Raw genomic sequence first — 23,318 nt, forward strand, 5'->3', positions numbered from 1 at the left:
CAAATCGGATGCCCTGTTTGTCACTTTCAGAGCCTCAAGACCAGGCTATCAGGCCTCCAAGGACTCCATATCCCGCTGGATGGTCGCGGCCATCAAAGAAGCATACGAGGGTCAGCACAAGCCACTGCCGGCTAACATGCATGCCCACGCAGTCAGGGCCAAGGCAACGGCCATTGCATTCCAGCACCATGTCCTTTGGCAAGACATAAGCAGGGCGGCCACTTGGGCCACTCCCTCGGCTTTCTGTAAGCATTACTGTTTGGATGCCAGCTCTAGATCTGACATGGCTTTCAGACAGGCGGTTCTCAGGAACCTATTTGCTTAAGATGGGTCTCCTCTCCACCCTGGGGCTACATTCAGTTATAATCGCCCATGCAGTATGGAGGAAAGGGGACGGGACGTAAGAGTAATTATAAGTTACTCACCGTAGTGACTAACGTAATCTTAGTCCATAGTCCCCTTTCCTCCATACGTCCCACCATCCTCCCCCTAATAATACTGGTGTCATTAGGCAATGTTAAATCTACTGTCGACGCGTCAATGGGGACTGAGGTGTGGCGCCGGAGGGCGAAGTCAGGGCAGCGCATGCTCCCTGGGCCGCACCCCTGCACGCCTCTAAATTTAAAGGGGAAGAAGTTTTTTTCTGGTGAAAAAGGTTCCATCTCCAGTCCCTTGGAAGGGACGCCCATGCCCATGGAGGAATGGGGACTATGGACTAAGAGTATGTTAGTCACTACGGTGAGTAATTTATCATTTCTGCCTCATCGGCTGGACCTCCTATCCCAGTTGGAGGGTCTGGTGTTTCACCGGAACCCCTTGAGTCCCTCAATCTACATGCATGGCTATTGAGAGATTGAGATATGACTGGGACCTCTCACAGGAGGTGCTTGAGGTGCTGCTGACTGCACGCAGACCATCAAGATCGCTGTACGCATGCAGATAGAGAAGATTCAAGGTGTGGTGCAGGGAACGCGTGATTGACCCGATCTCTTGCCCCATCACTGCAGTGAGGGAGTTCTTTCTGTCACTGGCCTTGTCAGGCCTTTAGGGTTGCCACAGTCAAAGTATACTATCCGGCTTTGTCTGTTTTCAGAAGGTCTCTAGATCAAAGGTCTTTCTTTACGATCCTGATTATGGTCCAATTCCTGAAAGGCCTTGTGAATAAGTTTCAGCCTGTTCCTTTTGTTGTCCCAGACTGGGATCTTAACTTGTTTCTCACTTTCCACTGTTTGAGCATATGCATTCTTACCCAGTTCGGTTGCTCACTTTGCAGACTGCCTTTCTGCTGACAATCACTTCTGTCAAAAGGGTCAGTGAGCTGCAGGCTTTGTAATTCAAGCCTCTATTTCTCCGCTTCTTTAAGGATAAGGTATTGCTTAAGGTACGGTTGAGGTTCTTGCCCAAGGACGTTTTCAGAGTTTCACATCTCCAAGGGCATAGACTTGCCTTTGTTCTACCTTCCTCTCCATCCTTCCAACGAAGAGGAGAGCTTGCACAACCTGGACCCTAAGAGGGTCCTTAGTTTCTATGTCACAAAGACAGTGGGGTGTGGCTGCTTCTTCAGCACTCCAGAGGGGCGTGCTGGTTATTTTATTTATTTGATATTGGTGAGGCGCCTATACAACCCATGGTGCTTCAAGGCGCCACAAGCCAAAAAAAGGGTGGGGGACAAGGGAGAAGAAAACAATAACGGTCCTACTAGGCCTTGTGACATTTGGATCGTGCAAGTGTAGTAACAAGAAGTGCGATGGAGAAAAGGGATGGGATCCGGTCTGGGTGATATGCAAAGTGCAGGGCTTGAGGCCAAGGATAAGTCTTGCAGTCCTATTCTGGATTAGCTAAAGGGGCGAAATGAGGATAACGGAAGATTGAGGAAGAGGCTGTTGCAGTTGTCCAGCCTAGAGAGGACCAGAGCTCTGGAGACGATGAGTTTCTGGGGGAAGGTAAGAGAGAAGGCCTCTGAGGTGGTGTAGCTGATAGTGGGCCTTCTTGGCAAGATCCGCGATGTGATGAGAGAAGGAGAGAGAGGAGTCAAAGATGACACCAATGTTTTTTGCCTCACACGAGGGTGAGGGAAGGGGACCCATAGAGGGCGGCCATAGGGAAGGATGGAGCTGAGGTCCCAATGAGAAGGATCTCAGTCTTACTGGCATTAAGGCAGAGATCATTGTTAGCACACCAAGCCTGAATAGCAGTCACAGTTAGGGATGAGGGAGGAGGAGGTAGAGGGAATCTTGAAGGAGAGCTGTGTGTCGTCTGAATAACATAAAGTGAGGCGAGAAGGAGATCAAGTGGGCCAGAGGGGCAGGGTAGATGTTGAAGAGCCATGGCGTGAGGATGGAGCCTTGAGGGATGCTGAAGTTGCAGAAGGTGATAGGGGAGAGAAAAGGGCCCAGTTAAACCTGGGAAGGTCATCGAAGAGGAAAAAGGTCAACCAGTTCAAGGCCAGGCCCGAGATGCTAAGGGGGTCATGGAGCCGATTCGTCAGGGTGGGGTGATTGACCATGTCAAAGGCAGAGGAAAGATCCAGCAGGATAAGAGCAGAAGGAGAGTTGGAATCGAGATTTGAAAGCAAGTCATCACGGGTGTTCAGAAGAGCAGTTTGCATGCCTCTAGCTGCTCTGAAGCCAGACTGGTGGTCGTGGAGAAAACCGACAGATTCAGTGTGTTGGATCAGTTGTGAGATGGCCTTCTTCTCCAGGGGTTTGCCCAGGAAGAGGGTGATGGAGATAGGGCGGTAGTTATAAGAGCAGGAGGGGTTGGCAGAAGGCTTTTTGAGGAGTGGATGCACACAGGATTGCTTGAGGGGAGAGGGAAGTAACCAGTGGCATAGTAGTGATTACAGAAATCGGCCAAGCCTGGTGCAAGGGAGGCAATGTTGTCCTCAATAGTTCTGGAGGAGCAGGAGAGCACCTGTTTGGAGGAGACCTTCATAGACGGGTCTTGTCTATAGACCTCATCCGGTACAATGGGCAAGAAAGAGGAGAGAGGAAGGGAAGGGCAGGGGGGGGCCAAGGAAGGTCTGAGAGCTCTGGAGGGACGGGGAAGGGTTGCAGAGAAGAGTGAGGACAGGATGTCCTGGATTTTGGTTAAGATGTGGGAGGCCAGTGAAGTACAGAGGGACAGAGAAGGCAGGGGAGACATGGAGACTGCATTAGGATTGGCACATTTCTTGCAGATTTTAAACAGTTTGCCAGTTTTCTTAGTAGCCCCAGAAATATGGGATTGGAAATGGGCCCACTTCTTTGAGCCAATGGAGAGTCTATAATGCCTTTGGAGCAGGTGGCAGGCCAGTCTGTCAGAGGATGTACTTGAAGCTCGCCACTTCCGCTCAGCAGCTCTGCACTTCACTCAGCAGCTCTGCACTTGCGTTTCAGAGAGGCTAGGTCAGAGTTATACCGGGTGTTGCGCTTATAAGCAGGCTTCATGCAGATCCTCATGGCGGAGACAAGGATGTCCAGGATGTTGGTGATAGCAGGTGAAGATTAGCAAGGGCAGAATCCGAGTGGGAATCCGAGGCAGGTGCTGGAGGGGGGATGAAAGTGGCGGCAAAGGCAGCAATGTACACTCGCTCAATCGGTCGAATGGCAGAGGAGACTGGTAGTGCAGACAGGGGCTTAGCCACACGACCAAGCGTCTGTCCATACAGTCCACGAGGAAGACGGCGACGCAGGGCCTAGCACTCCATCAGTCCCTCCACTGCCGAGGGACATATCCATGGACATCCCGTCAACTCTCCAGACCCGCAATGGCACCTGTTATACCGCAGGCCCCTGACCAGCCTCTGCGGAAGAAGAGGAAGCATCATCTGACAACGCCGCATCAGCCTTCTCCACCACATTGGGACCCAACTCCACCATCGGACCCGGATACACATTCAGACACTGGTACGGAGACGGCCACGAAAACCAAAGATGAGTACTTCGTCTCGGCGCATAGAGGCTCTCCACCAGATGAGGTGGGATCATTCTGCTCGATCCCCAGGGCCACTGAGCTCTTCCAGCTGGTGCTAGAGGAAACCAAGAAGGAGGGCTTTCAATATCAGCAACAGGATTCCAAGAGGAAGACTATCATGGCGGTACCCTTTTTGGACGACATTTGGGAGGAAGGTCTAGCCCTCATGAAGAACTGCACAGCTTCAACCAAATGAGACCGGTTGCAGAAGAAATATAGGGTGCTGGAGTCCACACCCAATTGCTTGAGCTCCTAACCGTCGCTGGACTCGGTAGTTTCGGCCGTCGCAGGGAAATGTTCTGCCAACCCAGCTTCGACATCAGTCCCCCCTGGACGACGAGGGGAAGATGATGGACGCCATGGGGAAGATTCATCTACACAGCAGCATCCATGATCAAGCTGGCTAATGCTCTAGCCATCTTGTCCCGATACGACCCGGAGCTTTGATACAAGCTGGGCCCTATCCTAGAATTTCCCCCTGTCGACCAAAAAACTGAGGTTCTCGCCCTCTTTCAGGAAGGGGAGTTGGCGTCGGGCCATGCCATTAGGTGGCAGTGGACATCGCTGACACGGGCTTTCCTGACAGATGGGAAACGGTTTGCCTTCATCGGCAGGGATGGTTGAAGGCCACAAACTTTTGCCAGAACGTTCATGCGAAGTTGCTGGACATGCTGTTCAACGGCGAGAATCTGTTCGGGAATGCGATCGACAAATCCCTTCAAGTCATAAAGATGACCACAGAGACGGCACGTTCCCTTGGCCCTCTGCAGCAGCATCGCTCGTCTTCCTTTCGTTCCTCCGGGGGAAAATGGAGCTAGATCATCCAAGGGTTAGTCTACGTCATACAGGCAACCTCCCCAATCCTACAGGAATTCTAGGGTGCAGGTTGGATGCAGGTGTATGGGAATTTTGCAGACAGGATCCCCCTCACCAAGGAGTTCCGGTGAGAGAGTGGTGAGGGGTACGCTCCCACATTGCCCAGGGGACGGAATTTAAAACCCTGTCATACCAGGATACGGTCACCACAGATGCCTCTCTGTATGGTTGGGGAGGTCAAAGGGGACGTCTACACGCCAGAGGTCTGTGGTTCCCAGAGGAGAAGGATCTGCACATCAACATCCTGGAGTTACGGTCAGTGTTGTGGGCCCTCAAGTCTTTCCTACTATCTCTGAGAGGCAAGGTGGTGATGATCTTCGCAGACACCACCATGCTCTACATCAGGAAGCAAGGGGTCATTTGATTCCCAGCGCTCTCCAAGAAAGCTCAGGACTTGTGGCATTGGGCCATCGGACAGGCGATTTTCGTTGTCTCGTTCCACGTGGCAGGTGTCAAGAACGCCATTGCTGACTCCCTCAGCTTCTCTCCTTCTACGAGTGGGAACTTCGTCAGGATCAGGTGGGCTATCTGTTCCTCAAATGGTTTAAGAACACACAGAAATGGACCCCTAGGATAAGGAATGGCACTTCAAATACATTTATCCTTTTAGTTATACCAATAAATGTCACAATGTAATATAAAAAATATTTTTTTATTTTTATCATATATATATATATATATCTATATATCTATATCAAATGGTCGTGTATATTGTGAGCACCAGGCATATTATTTTTAGGCTTTTAATAACATCAAGCAGTTATCAATACTTTTGGATAATTGCTGCTATAATGCACTAGGCACTTTACTCAAAGCACTAGACACTTTAGCAACATGGTAAGTGCAATATGAGTATAACGCACTATGCACTTTACTGAAAGACCAACTGCTGCTATAATGCACTATGCACTTTACTCAAAGTACTAGATATCTTAACAAAATTGGAACTACAATATGTGCATGACGCGCTATACACTTTATTCATAGCATTAGACACTTGTACAATATGGGAAATGCAACACATATATGACGTAGGTATAATTGAATGTAGACTATGCCAGACTTTTGCATTTCTTAAGAAGTAATAACTTATGTATGATAAAAGTAAAGAAGAAATCAATTTCCCGAAAAAACCTAAAATTATATTAGAAAAATGCAATAGCACGGAGGTGCAATTGTTAAATTTCTATTTTTATGAATGGCAAGTACTATGCACCATATAAAATTAACTAGTATTCTTGAGAATGTGAATGAATCATTAATATCGCAGATGGGTCGCTGCTGCATTATGAGCACTATGCACTTTATGCAAAGCACTAGGCACCCTTTTTCTGTCAATATTTCACATTGTATCTGACTATTCCAAGATGGCACTCAGACTAACAGGAACTGTGAATAAGGATTTTGTTGAATGGAAAGCAAAGAAGGACTTTTCTATTTGTAAAGTGTTTAAAAAGAGAAACCTGTTGTTTATGTCTACAATCTGACGAAACCCGTAAGGGTGAAACGCGTTGTTGTTTTGTTTTCTGCTGAGCTACTTGTCCACTATGTTTGCTAAAATAAAGGACGTCTGATGGAGATCGTTTTGCTCGCATCCGGGTGATTTTTATTATTGAGGAGAGTGCCGTCCAGAAAGCTGCAATTCGCTTTCATTTTTTCTTTTGTTTGGATATTATATATATAGTATCAATTCATTAAAAAAAATCATAATTCATACACAATTCGGCTCACATACAGTCACTACTACCACCCATTCATACCTCACTTTCTTAAAAAACGTACATATCACACCTGTCTCTATGACCACTTGGTCAACAATATATATTTAAACACTATACAGTGCCCTCAAATAGACTCTAAGATTGTTTTATCTATGTATAATCAATTACACAGATCTAGTTGTTGACACGTGTTTCGGCTGACTGTTTAGACTTCAAAATATTTGTCCATTTGGTAAAGCAGCCTTCATCAGGACCAAAATGGGGAATTTCAGTCATTCCCATTTGACAGAGTAGGGTCAGTTACACCACCCAAAAACATCTAACACAACCTTCTTGGTATCACCTTCAAAGCGTTGCAACGTATCTTCACTTGGTCGGGAAGGATTCTTTATACCCCAAATAATTTGGTCATATACTCTTTGTCACCATTCAAAGTGAAAAATGAAGTCCATTCGAAACTATTTCTTGATTGTTTCCCCAAACTTGGTGTTTCTTCCTCACACTTCTATACAATGAGCCACCATGAAATTCCTTCTTGGCGAGGGGATTTTTTGATTATTGATAACCTTTCTTTTGTCTCCTATCAGATCTGAATCACAAAAGGAGATCTGGCTCCCTGTAGACAACTAATGAATAATTCTTTCCAGGTCCTGTGGAACAGGAAAGGTGATCTTTTTAGTGGCTGTTGTCCTCTCTGTGAAATGTACTCCTTGCTCAAATTGAGGATGCTCTGTTTATACATTCGCTCTCCAATTGGTTCATTTCACTCCTTCCTGCTGATTGTGAGTGAAGATAAGTAGATAGCGGAGAATGTCAAGGATTCTCAGAAAGTTAGTTGCATTTCTGTAAGTGGATTCAATTTCTTCTTAATATCACATCATTTCTCTGCTGAGTTTTTACCAGAACGTTGTCTCCAGGAGGATGTCTCGGGAACGTTCGCAAGTGGCTTAAAAACTCAGCAGAGAAATTGACGTGATATTAAGAAGAAATTGATGTATAAACAGAGCATCCTCAATTTGAGTGAGGAGTACATTTCACAGAGAGGACAGCAGCCACTAAAAAGATCACCTTTCCTGTTCCACAGGACCTGTAAAGAATTCTTCATTAGTTGTAGATTGTTCATTGATTATACATAGATACAACCATCTTAGTCTATTTGAGGGCACTGTATAGCGTTTAAATATATATTGTTGACCATGTGGTCATAGAGACAGGTGTGATATGTACGTTTTTTAAGAAAGTGAGGTATCGATGGTAGGAGTGACTGTATGTGAGTCGAATTGTGTATGAATTATATTTGTTTTATGAATTGATACTGTATATATGTGCATATGATAAAAAATAATTTTGATATTACATTGTGACATTTATTGGTATAACTAAAAAGATAAATGTATTAGAAGCACCATCCCCTATCCCAGGGGACCATTTCTGTGTGTTCTTAAAGTATTTAGCCTGGAGGACCAGGGATATATACCAGGCACCCATTTTGTTTACAAATGTTCCTCAAATGGGGCAGCCCGCCTATTGATCTTTTTGCCAGGGGCGAACTCAAAATGCCAGAAGTTTTCCAGCAGATTCCACCAACCGAAAGACATGGGGCACATGATGTTCTTCTCGTGGGAACGTCTGTTTCTGTATGTCTTTCCACCATTTCCTCTCCTGCTACGTGTGTTCAACACACGCAGATAATGTCGGTGCAAGATGATACTCATCGCCCCCAGCATGGCCGAGGCAGATTTGCTATCCGGACCTACTCAGCCTGTCGGTGTTGCCTCCAGTCAAGTTGCTAGTACTTCTGTATCTGCTCTCTAGCGATGGAGGTGCAATCCTTCATCACAACACAGGATCTCTGAACCTGAAAGCATGGCTCATGCAGCCTTAGAGTTTGGAGGTTATGAGCTACCGGAGGACTGCAGTGAGCTCCTTGCCAAAGCCAGGACATTGTGGACTCTAAAGTGCTACAGCCATAAGTGGAAGCACTTTGCTATGTGGTGCCAGTCGCGGAAGATCACACCTCTGAGGGTCACGGCCCCACAGATTCTTCCATGCTTGCTTTCCTTGGCAAAAGCTGGGATGACTCAAGCATCCATCAAGGTACACCTGGCGGCCATCTCACGCTAGACCAGGTCCCTGGGAAGATCCTCGTTGTGGTGCCACATAATCGTCAAGGATTTTCCCACAGGGCTTTTTCGATCTTTCACTCAGATAAAGGCGCCTACCCCGGCTTGCAAACTCAACGTGGTCCTGACAACTCATGGGGGCACTTTTCGAACCTATGCACCAAGCCCCACTCAAGTTTCTCTCATGGAAGACTGCATTCCTTGTGGCTATCACCTCAGCCAGACATGTGGTGAGATCCAGGCCCTATCCTGCAAGCAGCGTATATCTGACTTTCCACAAATCAAGAGTGGCACTGCATATGCACCCTACTTTCCTGCCAAAGGTTCAGTCGGAATTCCACCTTAATGAGCCTTTGATGTTGCCCGTTTTCTTCCCTAACCCTTTGCCGGCAGAGAAGGCCTTGCATTAGCTGGATGTTGCTTGTGGTTCTACGTGGCACGCACAAAGAGTTTTTGGAAGACTTCTCAATTGTTTGTGAACTTTGGACCTGTGAATCATGGGAAGGCCTTGTCCAAAACCTCCATCTGAAGATGGCTCTCCAGCCGCATCATGCACTGCCATCGGCTGGAGAACCGGCCTCTGCTGGGCCGTCTGGGAGCCCACTCCACCAGAGAGATCGCTGCTATGATGGCGTTCCTTTCTGGTGTGGCCCTGCTAAACATCTGCAGGTCTGCATCGTGGAGGTGTTGCATACCTTCTTGAAGTTCTACTGTGTTGACCGGGATTCCAAGGAGTAGTCCAGAGTCAGCCAGACAGTGCTACACAACCTGTTAGCTTGAGGTGAGTCTTCCATGGATAAGTGTTAATTGCTTCTGTTGAGCCTTGTTACCTCCTGTGCTTGTGTAAAATGTACTGCTGCACATTCTTTATTCATGAGCATGTGAATCCATGCTGGAAAAGATTTACGTTACTTACCTCTAACTATTGTTCTCCAGCATGCATCTGGCGTGGATTCACATGAGAACCCTCCCTCCGGCCCCTCTGCAGCTCTTCTTGATCATACTGCCACTTTACGTGCTTACCAAATCTGAAGATGGCTGCCAGAGGCAGGACTTAGGGAGAGGACTGTCGTTGCATGGGGGCAGTGTGACCCAGAGGACAGTGATTGGTTTAGAGGAGAAATACAGTTTTAAAGTGAAAGTGAAACATGTTTTTCTTTTACCGAGGCATCCCAGACTGATGACGGGGAATATTCATGAGCATGTGAATCCATGCCAGACCCATGTTGGAGAACAATAGTTACAGATAAGTAACTTAAACAATAGGGACTGAAAGGTAAGCATCTTTCAGTTCCAGGCCTCCAGTTGGAAGACATCCTGTTGAAGATATATTTTTTCCATCTTAAAAAGACAACAGATACTAGACAGAACTCTTTTTCCCAATGAACGGATTGCGCAGAAATCCTCTGTGCCACGTGTGAACTCTATTGCCCCTTTCTGAAGCCACACTTCTTTCTCTTGTACATGAAAACTGGATTTCTTGGATATTTTACCTGAAAAGGAAGGGTGTGTGAAATTGATTTGAAAACCCTGTACCAACAAACAAGGGGGTTAACCCTGGTCACAATGGCGCTTGGTGAGTGATTTGTTCAACATATGATATCAGTTTGGTATCAAGCCATTCAACCATGACTTATTGTGTTAAGAATAAAGCATATTTTAGTTCTAGTTCCAGCCAACATGTGTTTCGTACCTCCTGGGTCTTGATCAAGGCAAGGGGTATTTTAATATGTCCCTTTGGACATACAAATGTCTATTTGAACACAGGATTTTGTTGATTTTGTAGAATCTTCTTTCGAAAGATCACCATTGGTTGACAGGCTTCTTGCTGCGCGCCCTACACAGCCTTGCAGATGACTGTTTTGAATTCCCACTAATGGACTCACATCTTCTGAGGCTTACATCCTAGGATGCTAGTATTCCTTGCCCCCGCAGGTTATTTCCAACTTTACTCGTGATGCAAACAGTGCTGCGCATCACTTCAGGATTCTACAAAATCCTGTATTCGGAATAGAACTTTGCATCTGCATCGATGACCACCATCGTTTCTGCAGCGAAGGGGGACACAAAGATAACTGTGGTTTCTACGTTCGAAATGATGACGACTAGGGTAGCCCTGCCTCTGCGGCCTCTGTACTACGACTACCACTGATGCGTCTGTCAGGGTGCAGGTGCCCATCGTTGCCTCCTTGAGGGAGCTGCTGCTTCCAAAGGACTTTTTTCCCATACTGCTAAAGCTGTCCCCGGTTGTGCTGGGGGGGGGGGGTCTCCAAGTGAGGCGTTTCAGTCCAGATCTATTGCTAGCTGCTCTGCTTGCTCCCCAGCCAGTGCCCAGAGACATGTCTCTGGACATTCTTTCGACCCTGCACACCTTGGTGTTGGAGATGCAACAGAGGTTGCCGGCTGTGCCTGTCCCAGTCCACAGTCCTAGACTGGCCAGAATCCTACCAGGCCGAGTCCTCCTAGGACGAAGCTTAAACCAAGCCTGGCCAGGCCGAAGCGGCAGCCTGCGCCACTGCAGCCAACACTATCCCAGATGCATTTGACTCCGGTGGTGGAGGAGGATCCGCCATGCACCGATATCCATACGGATATGGACATTATGGCTACTCATACCAACGAGTATGATGACTATGTCCCAGCTGGTGGGAGCTGCTGATTGCCAACGAGCCCGGCAGGGCTTTGCCACCGCACAAGGTGTTCTTCTTTTATGCCATGATTTCAAGGGCATCTGCTCTCTTCAGTTTGGTGCCGTAGGAGAAGAGGAAATAGGCGCTCCTCTCTTTCAACACAGGGAGTCCTCACAGAAGAGTCATGTCAATCCCTCTGCTGGACGATGTCTGGGAGGAAAGTTTGGGCCTGATGAAGACACCAAGTACTGCACCCTCCAAGAGAGAAAAGCTGGAAAAGAAGTACAGGATCCCAGCCTCGGCCCCTAGGTGCTTGAGATCTCAGCCTTCTCCAGGCTTTGTGGTGCCTGCCACCACCATGAAGAACTAGTCAAACCCATCGTCCTCTTCCATGGGGACTCCAGTCCAGGAGGGAAAGAAGCTTGATGCGGTGGGCAAGCGCATCATTTAGACTCACTACAACAGGTACCTCTGGTGTAAGCTCTGGCCCATGTTGGTCTACCTTCCGGATGTCAAGAAGACTGAATCCCTGGCCCTGCTCCAGGAGGGCGAGGTGGCTTCGGATCATGCCATCACAGTGTTGTTGGACATGGCAGACTCCTGATTCTGCCAGATGGGCAATGGGGTGGCGCTCTGACGCCAGGGTTGGCTGAAGGAAACTAACTTCAGGGCGGACATGCTGTCCAAGGTGGTAGACATGCCCTTTGATGGGGACAATTTGTTTGGCAAGGCAGTGGACGAGACGCTCCAATCAAGAGGGAGACGGCACGCTTGCTGGGGACACTACAGCAGAGGAGGTTATTTTCCTTTCGGTCCTCTAGAGGGAAGTCTAGCAGCTCGTCCAAGGGGTACTGTACCCCCTACTGTCAGCCCTCCCACTCCACCGCCCAGGAGCCTACCCGGGCCAATTGCAGGTATACAGCAGCAGGGGCCAGGTCGCCGTCACCCACAGGCCAGGCCCCAGACCCCCAAGCAGGCCTGAACTGGCTGTGAATCCGGGTCCCCACTGTCGCACCCCAGTGGAATGCCGGCTAGCGAACTTTGTAGACCAGAAAAAGTCAGGAGGGTGGCGGCCAATCCTAGACTTGAAGCACCTCAACAAGTACCTGAAGTCCCAGAAGTTCAAGATGGTCACGTTGCAGCATGTGCACGACCAGCTGGAGGAAGGGGCTTCCGGGCGACTAAAGGACTTGGAAGACACCTATTTTCACGTCCCCATTCACCCAGGACATCGGGAGTTCTTACGGTTTGTGGTCCAGGGAAGGCACTATCAGTTCAAGGATTTACCCTTTGGCCTGAAATCGGTGCCAAGTGTGTTCACAAAATGCTTGGCCCCAGTGGTGGCACATCTGCATCTCAAGGGTGTCCATCCTTACCTATACTAATGGCTAATGCGTTGCCGTGCGCAAGCGAACAAGCGACGCTGCAGAGAAATATGACTGCCGGCGGATCTCGGATTCTCCATCATTTATCCTAAGTGTTGCGTGGAGCCATCGCAGAAGGCTGTTCCTGGGCGCACGTCTCAACACGGTGACATGAATGGTGACCCCCTTGGAGGAGAGGGTAATGTCCATCCTGGGGAAGGTGCAGCGCCTGTCGGCGCAATCAGCAACAGTACAAACCATAGTCACTATTAGGCATGATGTCCTCCTGCATCCACCTCGTTCCTTTCTGCAGGCTCTAGATGAGGCCTCTTCAAGAGTTTCTGGATGCACAGTGGCTGCAGGTCACGAGCACTTTGATGGACAAGATTGCCCTCCCCCACAAGTTCCAGCAAGCTCTACGATGGTGGGGGGGTGCACCCACATCTAGCGCAAGGAGCTCCTTTTCAAATCCCATAGTACAAGGTCACATACACCACAGAGGCTTCCCTAGAAGGTTGGGGGCCGACACCTGACAGTCGTACGCCAGAGGCCTCTGGCTCCCGGAGAAGAAGGAGCTCCACATCAACATCATGGATCTCCAGGCAGTCTTCTGGGGACTCAGATCCTTCCAACCTCAGCTGTGAGGGAATGTGGTGCGGATCTTCATGGAAAACACCACCACAATATTCTACTTCAGGAAGCAGGGCGGGACGCATTCCCCCGCGCTCTCCTTGAAAGCACAGTCCCTGTGGCACTGGGCCATTCTTTAGGACGTGTTGGTCGTCCCATTTCACCTGGCAGACACCAAGAACATGATTGCAGATTCCCTCCTCTTCCGCAGGTGGGGTCAACCGCAGAACGACCTCTTTGTGATGGTGGCCAACTTCAAGTGCTGGGGGTTTGCCAGCAGGTTTCCTCAGCTGAGGAGTGTGGGGGATGCCTTCTCGTTCCCTTGGGACAGGCTCTCCCTGTACGCCTTCTCGCCGATTCCACCCTTGCTATGTGTGATCAACACACTCAGAGTTTTCATTGCAGGGTGATACTCATTGCTCTGGAGTGGCCGTGGCAGCTCTGGTACCCGGACGTGCTCCGTCTGTCAGTGGCTCCACTCATCCAGCTGCCTCCACTTCCTGATCTTTTCTCCAGAGAAAACGTAACAATACTGCACCCTGACCCAGCGTTGCTGAGCCTCACAGCCTGGCTCCTGCTGCTGCTCTCTGCTGCTGCTACGGTGGAAATTACTGTAACTTAGTTTGTGCATTTAAATCCAACTCCTTTGCATCATATTGGCTTACTTTGGGATGATTGGTCTCACTATAGGTAAGAGGGAGCATGTTTTGCTCTTAAGTACCTTTGTTAGTTGTCTTAAATTGTTATATAACTGTATTGTGTAAGATTATCTTCTAGCAAGCAGATGTTTCCTTTGATTAGAATGGTGCTGCAAATGCAGTGTGCATAGCAGTAGGGCGGATGCTAATGAATGATCTACTCTAAACACAGTGCAGGTGAACCTAGAAAGGTAACGAGACGTGTTAATAAAGACTTTGATTCCCTATATAAGCTAACATTGCACAAGGAGGCTATAGTCAATAAGCAAATCTGTCATGTAAACGCTAGTAAGGAAGATAATGTTCTTTTCAGTCAAAAGACGGTGGTGTATCTTATGCCAGGCATACTATACACCTGAAAACAGGATTCTATGTGAATCGGCTGCATATATTGCTTAGCTTTTTTCCTCCTTGCAATCCCGACCCCCCCAGTGCTCCACCAACACTAGGCCAAAGTAACTTGCTCAAGATCCATGAATTCTCTACTTTACCTTGTTTTCTGAAAGTAGGATGAAAGCATATCTTTAGACAATCGATAAACATTGTTTCAAAATGTGTAGTTTCATTTGCCATAATTATTGCATGTTTAATTTACTGTATGTAATGCAGTATAGCTCCAGAAGAATGTACCAGTTCAGGCGGATGGGGGGGGAATCCTGCGCTCAAGCCCTGCCAGTATTTCAGAGATTATCCTGGCATGTGATCAACAATGATTCAACTCTACACATTTTTCAGGGTTACTGACAGGACACATAGCTTACTCGGCTCTAGTTCTTCCAAAATGTCAAAGGTATTCCTGACATGTGATAAACAGTTTGACTTTATCTTCCCAACTCTGTGGGTTTTGTTACAAGTGACCCTGCCACATCTCTTAGGAGCTTTCAGAGTCACCTCTCTGAAAAGGTACTTTAAAGTTAAAAGGTATTTCAAATACTTTTCAGAAGAACTGATGCTTTTGAAAATCTCCACATTTCTTGTACCTTGCCTTTGCTGAGAAACTAGATATCCCAGTTTTTTCCACACTGACTCCTGACTTTTCTCGCAAATGAAACAAGCCCAGAGACGCGGTCAAATCCAGGTCAATGCCTGCTGTGCTGTTTAGTCTTCAGACAAATTACCACAGTTGAAGGAGACTTCTGCGGGAAGAAGGTACATTTCACTTCGTTGTTGGCAAGTTAACCGTGCTCTCCACTCGACCCCTTGAGTTACTCCTCAACTATGCAAGTGGTTGAGGACAATTTGCTAAGCTCGCAATTTGGCCTGCTTCAGTGTCTGAATAGTTAACTCTGGTAAAGGACATAAAGCAATAGCATTTTTTACCCCCTCTTACTTCCAGAAACTTCTCAGCCTACAGACTAGTATATGGGACATTGATGCCAGGAGGTAGTAAGTAACATCTTAGTTTGTAGGGCTGCTGTGCCTTGTTCTTTTGGGGTGAGCATTATATTTTTTTATAGTTCTGTTAGCTCAGTTGCCTGTAATTTAATTTTAACTCGCTAATTAAAATGCATTAACGCTTGTTTTTCTCTCGGACAGGAATGGACTGGGATGCCAATCATTTCACCAGTTGCCTTGATAATATTTCCAACTCCACACGGCTCATCAATAAGTGTTACAATTCGTTTACAGTTTCAATAGGGCACTCAATTACCAGAAATGCTTTTTGCGAAACCAACGACCTGGATGAACTAATCAAGTCGCTGGTGAAAAATGTTCACCCTGAAAGAGAAATCAGTGTTTCAAAAGCGGAGAACAGTTATGTGCAACCAAAATCCATTGGCCAACAGTCTGGAACTGATGTATGTGCAAGTAAATATCAGAAGAAAGGAGTGCCAAAAGTTGTTTTTAAGCTAGCCCCTCAAACCGACAGCTCTATGGAGTTGTCACCTAGTGAAATCCATTGGGTATGATGAACTACCCTATACTCTGAGATTTCACTTCCTAGTCAGATGCAAAAGGGATACACTCATAGGGTGCAGGATACAAGTGCCATTGTTAAGTGAAGAAAGGAAATATTGTGTTTTGCACTCTGCCTGTAGTTTCAGAAATGTGGACTGGAAGTTAGACGACCTTAGGGGCTGCTGATTAATATTCCTTTCATGGTCCGTTCAAGATCGGTTTAACTGAGCATGTGCAGCTAGAGTAAGGCAAATGAAAATGTATTTTTATTTTGTAGGATTCCAGATTGTGACACCGGACAAGTTTATCTGATGATCTTCATCGATTCTAATTCTGAAGTTTGTACTGGTATCATCCGAGGGGGAACATGCACAGACTTTCGAATTCTGTTTTTTTTTTTTTTTTTTTTGCATCAATTGACGCTACATTTTAAGACGTAGTACTAGTTTAACAGGGTTGTGATGGTTTTCCATAAACTGTGCATTTGGTGCTTGGTGGGTGACATTCATGATCATTCTTGTGCAAGCTACAAAGTCATGGAAAACCTACTTTTGTTGATCCATATCTTGGTGCTGTCTTTATGGCTCCTGTTCTTGGATTGCTGTGGCATATTGATGAACATTTTTAGGTAACCAATGTTGAGTGAAGACCCAAGACCATGACTTGTTCTTTACCCTTAACAAAGCCTGCCGTACCTAAAGTGGCGGGTATAACACCCAAAACGGAATGGAAACCATTTTAATTTTCATAGCTTGCTATCTAATATGGTGAAAACATTTGCCCTCTGCTTTGTCTTTTTCGTTTCACCTTTGGGCCACCTACAATTTCCTCCAGTTACCAAATCAGTATTGTACTGGACAAGGTAAACCGTGTGAAGAGGCACCCTAAAAAAGTAAAGTAGGCTTTTAAAGAAACTTTTTTTCCCTCAGCAAGAGTGCCATACATTTAATGGCATTGATGCTTGCAGTCTTGGGTAAATCACCACTTTTAAAGCTGCATCAGAAGTAGGTTTTTAGTTACTAATTGGAAAAGCATGTAACTACCTTCTGGGCCATTAAAGTAACAATCTCGTGGAGAAGGAATGTTTTATCAGCTAATCTGTCAATCAGCCATTGTTTGCAATTGAGTTCACACTCGCACTTTACTACAAACTGTTTAAAGCAACTCTATCTCTATGCACCTTTGTTAGCATAGTCTTTTGCTAACTGTTAACACTTATGTTCGCCAATATAGTAATATGCTAAGTATTATGGCAGGCCTTCCCACTAGGACATGTTTTTTCCTGTTGCATGTTAATTGCAATTCTAAACCTAGCCCAATGGCAGCACAATGTTAAGGGTTGTGTTAGGAGACCTTACAAACAGAGTTTTAGTCCTCTTTTGTCAATATCTGGCTCTAGTGTTTTTCATTATAACATGTTTTACACTTATCAGTTTTCTTCCACTCTAGGCAGAGGATCATCATTTATATGAATGATTGACCTGTAGAATAACTACGTCAGCAGAAAGGCTGTGGTTCTTGGTTGTCCATGATCTTGCAAAATCCCCTGCCAAGCTTCAGTAAGGATGAAACATGTTTACAAAACGGAGCAAGATCTGCAATGGAACATTTTCAACAGTGTCCCATCTGCTCTTAGCCTTATGATTTGTTTCCTGGAAGGTTAGCATTCAGCCCTTAGAGTAGTCACAAAATGGTATTTTAAAATTGCCTTTGCTTTGCTCTATGCGTAGACAAATAATTTGTATTTAGTGGGAAAGGTTTTACGCTTACCTATTTCATTGGTCTACACAAACGCCTTTTCTTTTTGTTGGTCATTACCTTCTAGGACAATGGTGGATGAGAACCATTCACTTAGTGCGGACCCAGCATGCATAATCTTTTTGAAAAATGAGTCAGCAATATTCTAATCCTTGTGCCTTTAGTGATACAAATTTCATTTAGGTTATACGTATTCTGTTAATTGCCCTCCCAACTTCCATTCGTCCCCTGTGTTTTTTTTGTTTTACCATTGCAATCGTGATACATGCACAGACCCTAGAAATGGGATTGGGTTTATTGGAACTGATCTCAAAATATCTGTTATTTCGGGTCCTGTACCGTATTTTCTCTGAAGTGAAGGTTGCCACAAAAACTATTGTTCCTTATAAAATCAGCACATGTGTATATTATGATGTGCAATGCATGAAGCTCCTGAACATGTGGATCCAGTTACACTTCTTCATATTTTGAAGCAAGCTGCCTTCGTATTTCGTAAGAAGATAGCCCATAACAAAATAGTCTGAAGCTTATCACCATTCACAGAGGGTGTTCTGTTACTACTGCCTAGATATGCTTCCCATAGTTAATATGCACATTGTTTTATAATGTATTAGATGAAAGCAATTTGTATTATGTTGTCTGGTGAAAATGCACAACTTTCTTCCCTCTCCCCACCCTGCCCCTCAGACGATTCGTCTACTTTGCCCCCAAAATGCTCCTTTCTTTCAGTTGGGAAAAAAAGTATGTGTGGAAAAATGTTGTCCTTCCCACTACCCAGTTTAACCTGCACAAATGTATTGCATTGTTTCACCAACATGGTCAAGTCCAAGTTAATCATTCGCAGCACAAATCTCTAACTATGGGAATTCTGATGTGAAGGCCAGTTGTTTTTTGTTTGAGAGAATTGGGGAAGAAGACTGTATGAAGAATACAATTTTTATCAATGACGTTTTGATAATATATATCTCGTGTTTATGTATGTGCTTTTCTCTATTTGTTTGTTAGTATGTGTATATTTATGTTTATAAGTATATCCAGCATGGATTGCTCTTTGTTTAGTTGAATCATCATCAAAAGTGCCTCCCCATCCACACACAGTTAAACACAAGAAAAACTATGATACTGGATTTCCTGTTGGGATTAGTGGATTTTCTTGGGAACATAACAAATTAAAAATAATGTGTCCAAATTATATAAAAGTACAACAATTATGTCAAATAATGCCTTAAATATTTAAAGAAATGTTACTATGATACTCTAAGTATACAACTATTTAACTGTTGTGTCATGGTACTAAGTGTTGTCACAAGTAGTCCTTTTTGCTTTGCGCTTTTCATGTTTTGTGTTCTCTTACAGTATAAAAGGTTTTGGAGGTTTGCAGAATCAGATGCCAGTAAATAAGTTTTGAAACTCCCCTAGTTTGCATAGTGGACTTTTAAAATAGATTATGTAAGAAAATAGAATTGGTTTAAAATCTCAATGCATCTGTTGTTGAATAGGATAGACAAATCTTCTGAAACAGGGTAGCTGTTTATTGGATTCATATTTATATTTTTATTGTGAGTGTTAAATGATTTCATGTTGGTAAGCACATTCGGTTATGGTATTGCCATGAGCACTGTACAGATGGTGGGGTGCTGTGTATAGGTTATGTTGAGTATTGTGTGATCTAAATTGAAATGCTATATGCTCGGAGAGCATACACTGTCTGCACTTTAGAGACTACACTTATGATGCACTCCAATAACCAAAACACGCATTGTCAAGTGATTCTCTATTAAATGTTTGCATAAAAGGAGGAAGGACCTTGTAAATTGTTTGCTAGAAACTTTTTATCTACAGTGTACACTATGGTTGCATACTTTTTTCAGCCTTACACACAGCCTTTGTTTTTAAATTGTTGCACACTATTAGGCTTCAATTGACGGTATCAAGTGTATTTAACTATAGTATGACATCACTTGCACAGTTGGTAATCATGTAAAAATCGGCACTCTGTATTAAGTCTGCTGATAGGTACATTTTCTGAAAATATGCAAAAAGGGCAGCATCTACATATTTGATTTGATTATTGCAGTAATTATCAACATTATTTGCACTTGTGCTGCGAACAGTACAAAGAAAATGTATAGTAATATATGAAATTAAATAAGATGCTGTTAAACCAAATAAATACTTGCCGCTTGTTATAACACTTTCATGACAGACGCATATTTTTGACCACCTGCCTAGGTTTGAGAGGCATTGCCAATTAGCTACCAGAGTCCATGATGATGCTTCCTATTTCTTTGTAGTTGAAACATTGATGCTTTGAGCATAGAAGCGATGTACACGTATCTCTGCAACTTTCAAGTAACAGTCTGGGGGCAAGCAAGAGAAATCCACAACAAAGCTTCCAGAATCTGCATGCTTGGCACTACCATTACACCTACAGTCAGTGGCAATTGGTGAATTTATTTACTGGAGAGGCATAAATGTTTGCGACAAATATGCACGAGTAATGGAATACAGCGTTAAAATCATGCATTTTACAGCACACCCCTTCTAAAACTTTTAGTCCACAGCCATACAAAATACAGGTTTTTATACCTTTTCATGCACTAACTTGAAATTATTTGCAGAAATGGAAGCAACAGATATTTTCGAAGACCTATAGACTTCTAAATGAGATTGTGCTAAGGTTTACCCGCCGGTACATAATGTGACCTCCACAAAATATGTTCTCAAGGATAAAAACAGTGCAGGGTCCAATGTTAACTTAACATGACTCAAATTGCAGCTAAGGGAGTGCCATGGCTTTTTCTGGGCCACCTTTTGCTTGTCCATAATGGGTGGTGGATCGATGCCGTTTTGCCCATTATATATGAGCCTCCACTGCCTCTAGTCTACTTTCGGATCCTTCTCTTGGAACAAGCACAAAGGCAAATATATAGAGGCGATGCTTCCTGCTAATTAAGCGTTTGTTATACAGACTGCTTATCATGCAAACCTTGCAGATTTCTGCTTACGTTTTGGAGTATTTTATCTCAAGATGCTAAAATGACTACGCCCTCTCTCATATCCTACCACGTAGTGCTTACTCTTCCTCTCCTACGACCTGAGGTGATCACTCAGTGATGGTGCTCGGTTACATGCTAATAAAATCTTGCTGTATAGAAACCCCCTCATATATACACTTTTATCTTAATTCTGATGATAGAATGGAGTCATTACTTTAACAGGAGTGTGCCAGCACATCGTCAAGTGAAATATTTATTTTTACACACAATTCACCAACTCCTGAATTTGTTAGATATTGCAGGAGTAGACTTTCTAAGACAGATACTGCTGGCAAATAGTAGCCATTACAAAAGTTAACATTGTTCTCATTAGTTATATAGGTTAGTTATATCCGTACTCCTACGTCCCGTCCCCTTTCCTCCATACTTATGGGACATCTCTCCGTCCTGTGGGACGGGACCGGAGCACTTTGTAAAAAGCATCAACCTTTTTTTCAAAAATGTGTCCCTCTCTTTCTTGCGTGGGGCCCGGGACGCGGCCGTAACCCCGCCCACCTTGGCTCCGCCCCACGCATCGCCCATCAGTCCTTTTCTCCGCAGGATCGGAGCCGGACGCACTTGCATCCTCGGAAGATTTTCTTCCCTGTTTTCCTCTCTGGCTCTCGCTAGCGTTTGTTTACTAGTCTGTCTATGTCTTTTAAACTAGATTTTCCAGACTGTTCATCGTTTCACCGTCACTTCGCGAGGGCGGATCCCCATCCTCTTTGTTTAGAGTGTTTGGGTCCGGAACACCGTTGGGACTCCTGTTTTTACTGTGACTCCTTTTCAGTCCGGGCACTTCAACGTCGGTTGGAGCGGTGGGAGGAGGTGTTCGGACAAACTCCTCCTTCTCATTTTCAGGCGTTCATCCACGAGAAGAAAAAACGCCCGGTAAGTTCTTTGCTTTTCAGAGCACCCCGGCCGGGGGATACCTTCCTGGGTTCCTCTCGGGCCGGGAGGGCCGTTGATCGCTCTGTTACCGGGGTTCGCCCTGAGGTGCCTGTCGGGCCTAATAATTCTACCAGAGTTTTCTCCGAGGGTCTCTGTAAGGGGCCTGTGTTCACTGGAGTACGCTCCGAGGCCCCTCCTGTGGGGGCTGTTTGTAGACCCGGTTCTACTGAGTCGTGGGGTACCGGAGCTTGCTCTGAGGCCGCTCTTTCGGCTTCCCTCAAAAACAAAACCGGGGTGCGCCCCAACGTCTTGGCTGGGCTTGAGGTTACCGAACGAATGTTCGAGGCCCGTGCCGATAAGGCTTCTACCGGGCCTAGGTCCGAGGTCCCTCGTACAGAGGCTAAGTCTACCAACAGTTCTGAGGGGCCGGGCAAGGCCCTGTCGGTGAAAGCGGTTGCTCACCGTTCCCGCTCTTGTGGTGACACCAGATCTGTTGAGGGGGCAAAGAAGAAAGTTTCTTCTTTTACCGGCAGTGCCGAGGCCCTTCCTTCGAAGGCTCAGTTGGCGGTTGGTATGTCACAGAAACATACCAGGCCTCGTAGTACCGGCTCTGCCGAGGTTCCTTGCGTTAAGGCTTAAATTAAAACCCTTGACCCATCGACGGGGACCCCTGCCTCACTTCCTCACGTGCCGCAGTTCCCCTCAGATGATGACAAAATGGCGGCCTTTCCCGCCATGACCACGGTGGCCATTCTAGGTACTACCGCTACAACTACGCCATCGGCCCCTGGTGTAGGGTTCGGTCCTTTGGGTGAACCTAAGGTCCCTTGTGTGCATCCTTACCGGCCGGTTTATGATTGGAACGCCTGGATGCCTGTTCCGCACAATGTTTCGTTGCCCGCGGGGGCGGCTCCCTTGCTTTATGTGGATACGTCGGCGGAGGGGCCGGTGTGGCACGCTTCCCCGTTACGTCCCTGGATTTGTCCACCTCATGAGAGGCCTCCTCAGGTTCCGAAACAATCTCCTGAGGATGCCTTTTTCTGTAAATTTCAAGCGCTTATGCGCACCAAGGAGATATGTACACCTGCGCCTCCGGCTCCACCCGTTCCGCCGGTGGTCCCGCCGGCGCCTCCCTTGCCCGTGGTGCCTCCCCCTGCGCTTCCGCCTTTGACACCATTGTCCCCAGTGGACAAGGCAGTGCCTGACACGGCTCAGCAGGATCCTGACCTGTCAGATGACCCTCAAGGCGATCAGGACAATGAGGACCTTCCCCGCTCTATCAGAGCTTTCCATGACTGGGTGCTGGACACAATGAGTTTCTTAGATGTTTCGGTGCCCGAGGCACCCGCTCCGCAGGAGGGCGTGCTTTCTGGGCCGTTCACCTTGTCTCCTTTGGAGCGTACCGGCCTGTTCTTGCAGAAGGATGTTCTGCCCGAGGTCCGTTTGGGAAAAGCCACACTCTGGACTTTTTGTCAATAAAAAGATTGATCCGAGGTACAGGCTGCATTCTTAGGAAGAAGTGGCCTTGTCGTCTTGTCCGCCTCCCTCCTCCACAGTGGTGGCTGCAGCTATGTTGCAATCCAGGCCCGCAGCATCCTCCTCTGCAACGGCTACTGAGGTCTTGGGAAAGGAGGACAAGCTCCTGGACTCCCTAGGGAGGAAAATCTTTGCCAATTCGGCCTTACAGCTCAGGCAGGCCAATGCAGAATTGATTTTGGCGGGAGCTAACATGCGGA

At 46.2% G+C, this 23,318-nt stretch overlaps 1 protein-coding gene across 1 annotated transcript in view; it reads left to right on the forward strand.

Annotated features, from left to right (window-relative positions):
* The window catches only part of KIF14 (kinesin family member 14), a 1,355,767-nt gene extending 1,335,920 nt beyond the window's left edge, over nt 1-19,847 (forward strand). The window contains exon 30 of the mRNA XM_069641230.1: nt 15,533-19,847. Within this exon, the coding sequence (XP_069497331.1) occupies nt 15,533-15,906 (374 nt within the window). The 3' untranslated portion in view covers nt 15,907-19,847. The remainder of the gene's footprint in view (nt 1-15,532) is intronic.
* Nucleotides 19,848-23,318: the final 3,471 nt, after the last annotated feature.

Source organism: Ambystoma mexicanum, chromosome 1q (assembly GCF_040938575.1).
Source record: "Ambystoma mexicanum isolate Mex_15411 chromosome 1q, UKY_AmexF1_1, whole genome shotgun sequence".
NCBI lineage: Eukaryota > Metazoa > Chordata > Amphibia > Caudata > Ambystomatidae > Ambystoma > Ambystoma mexicanum.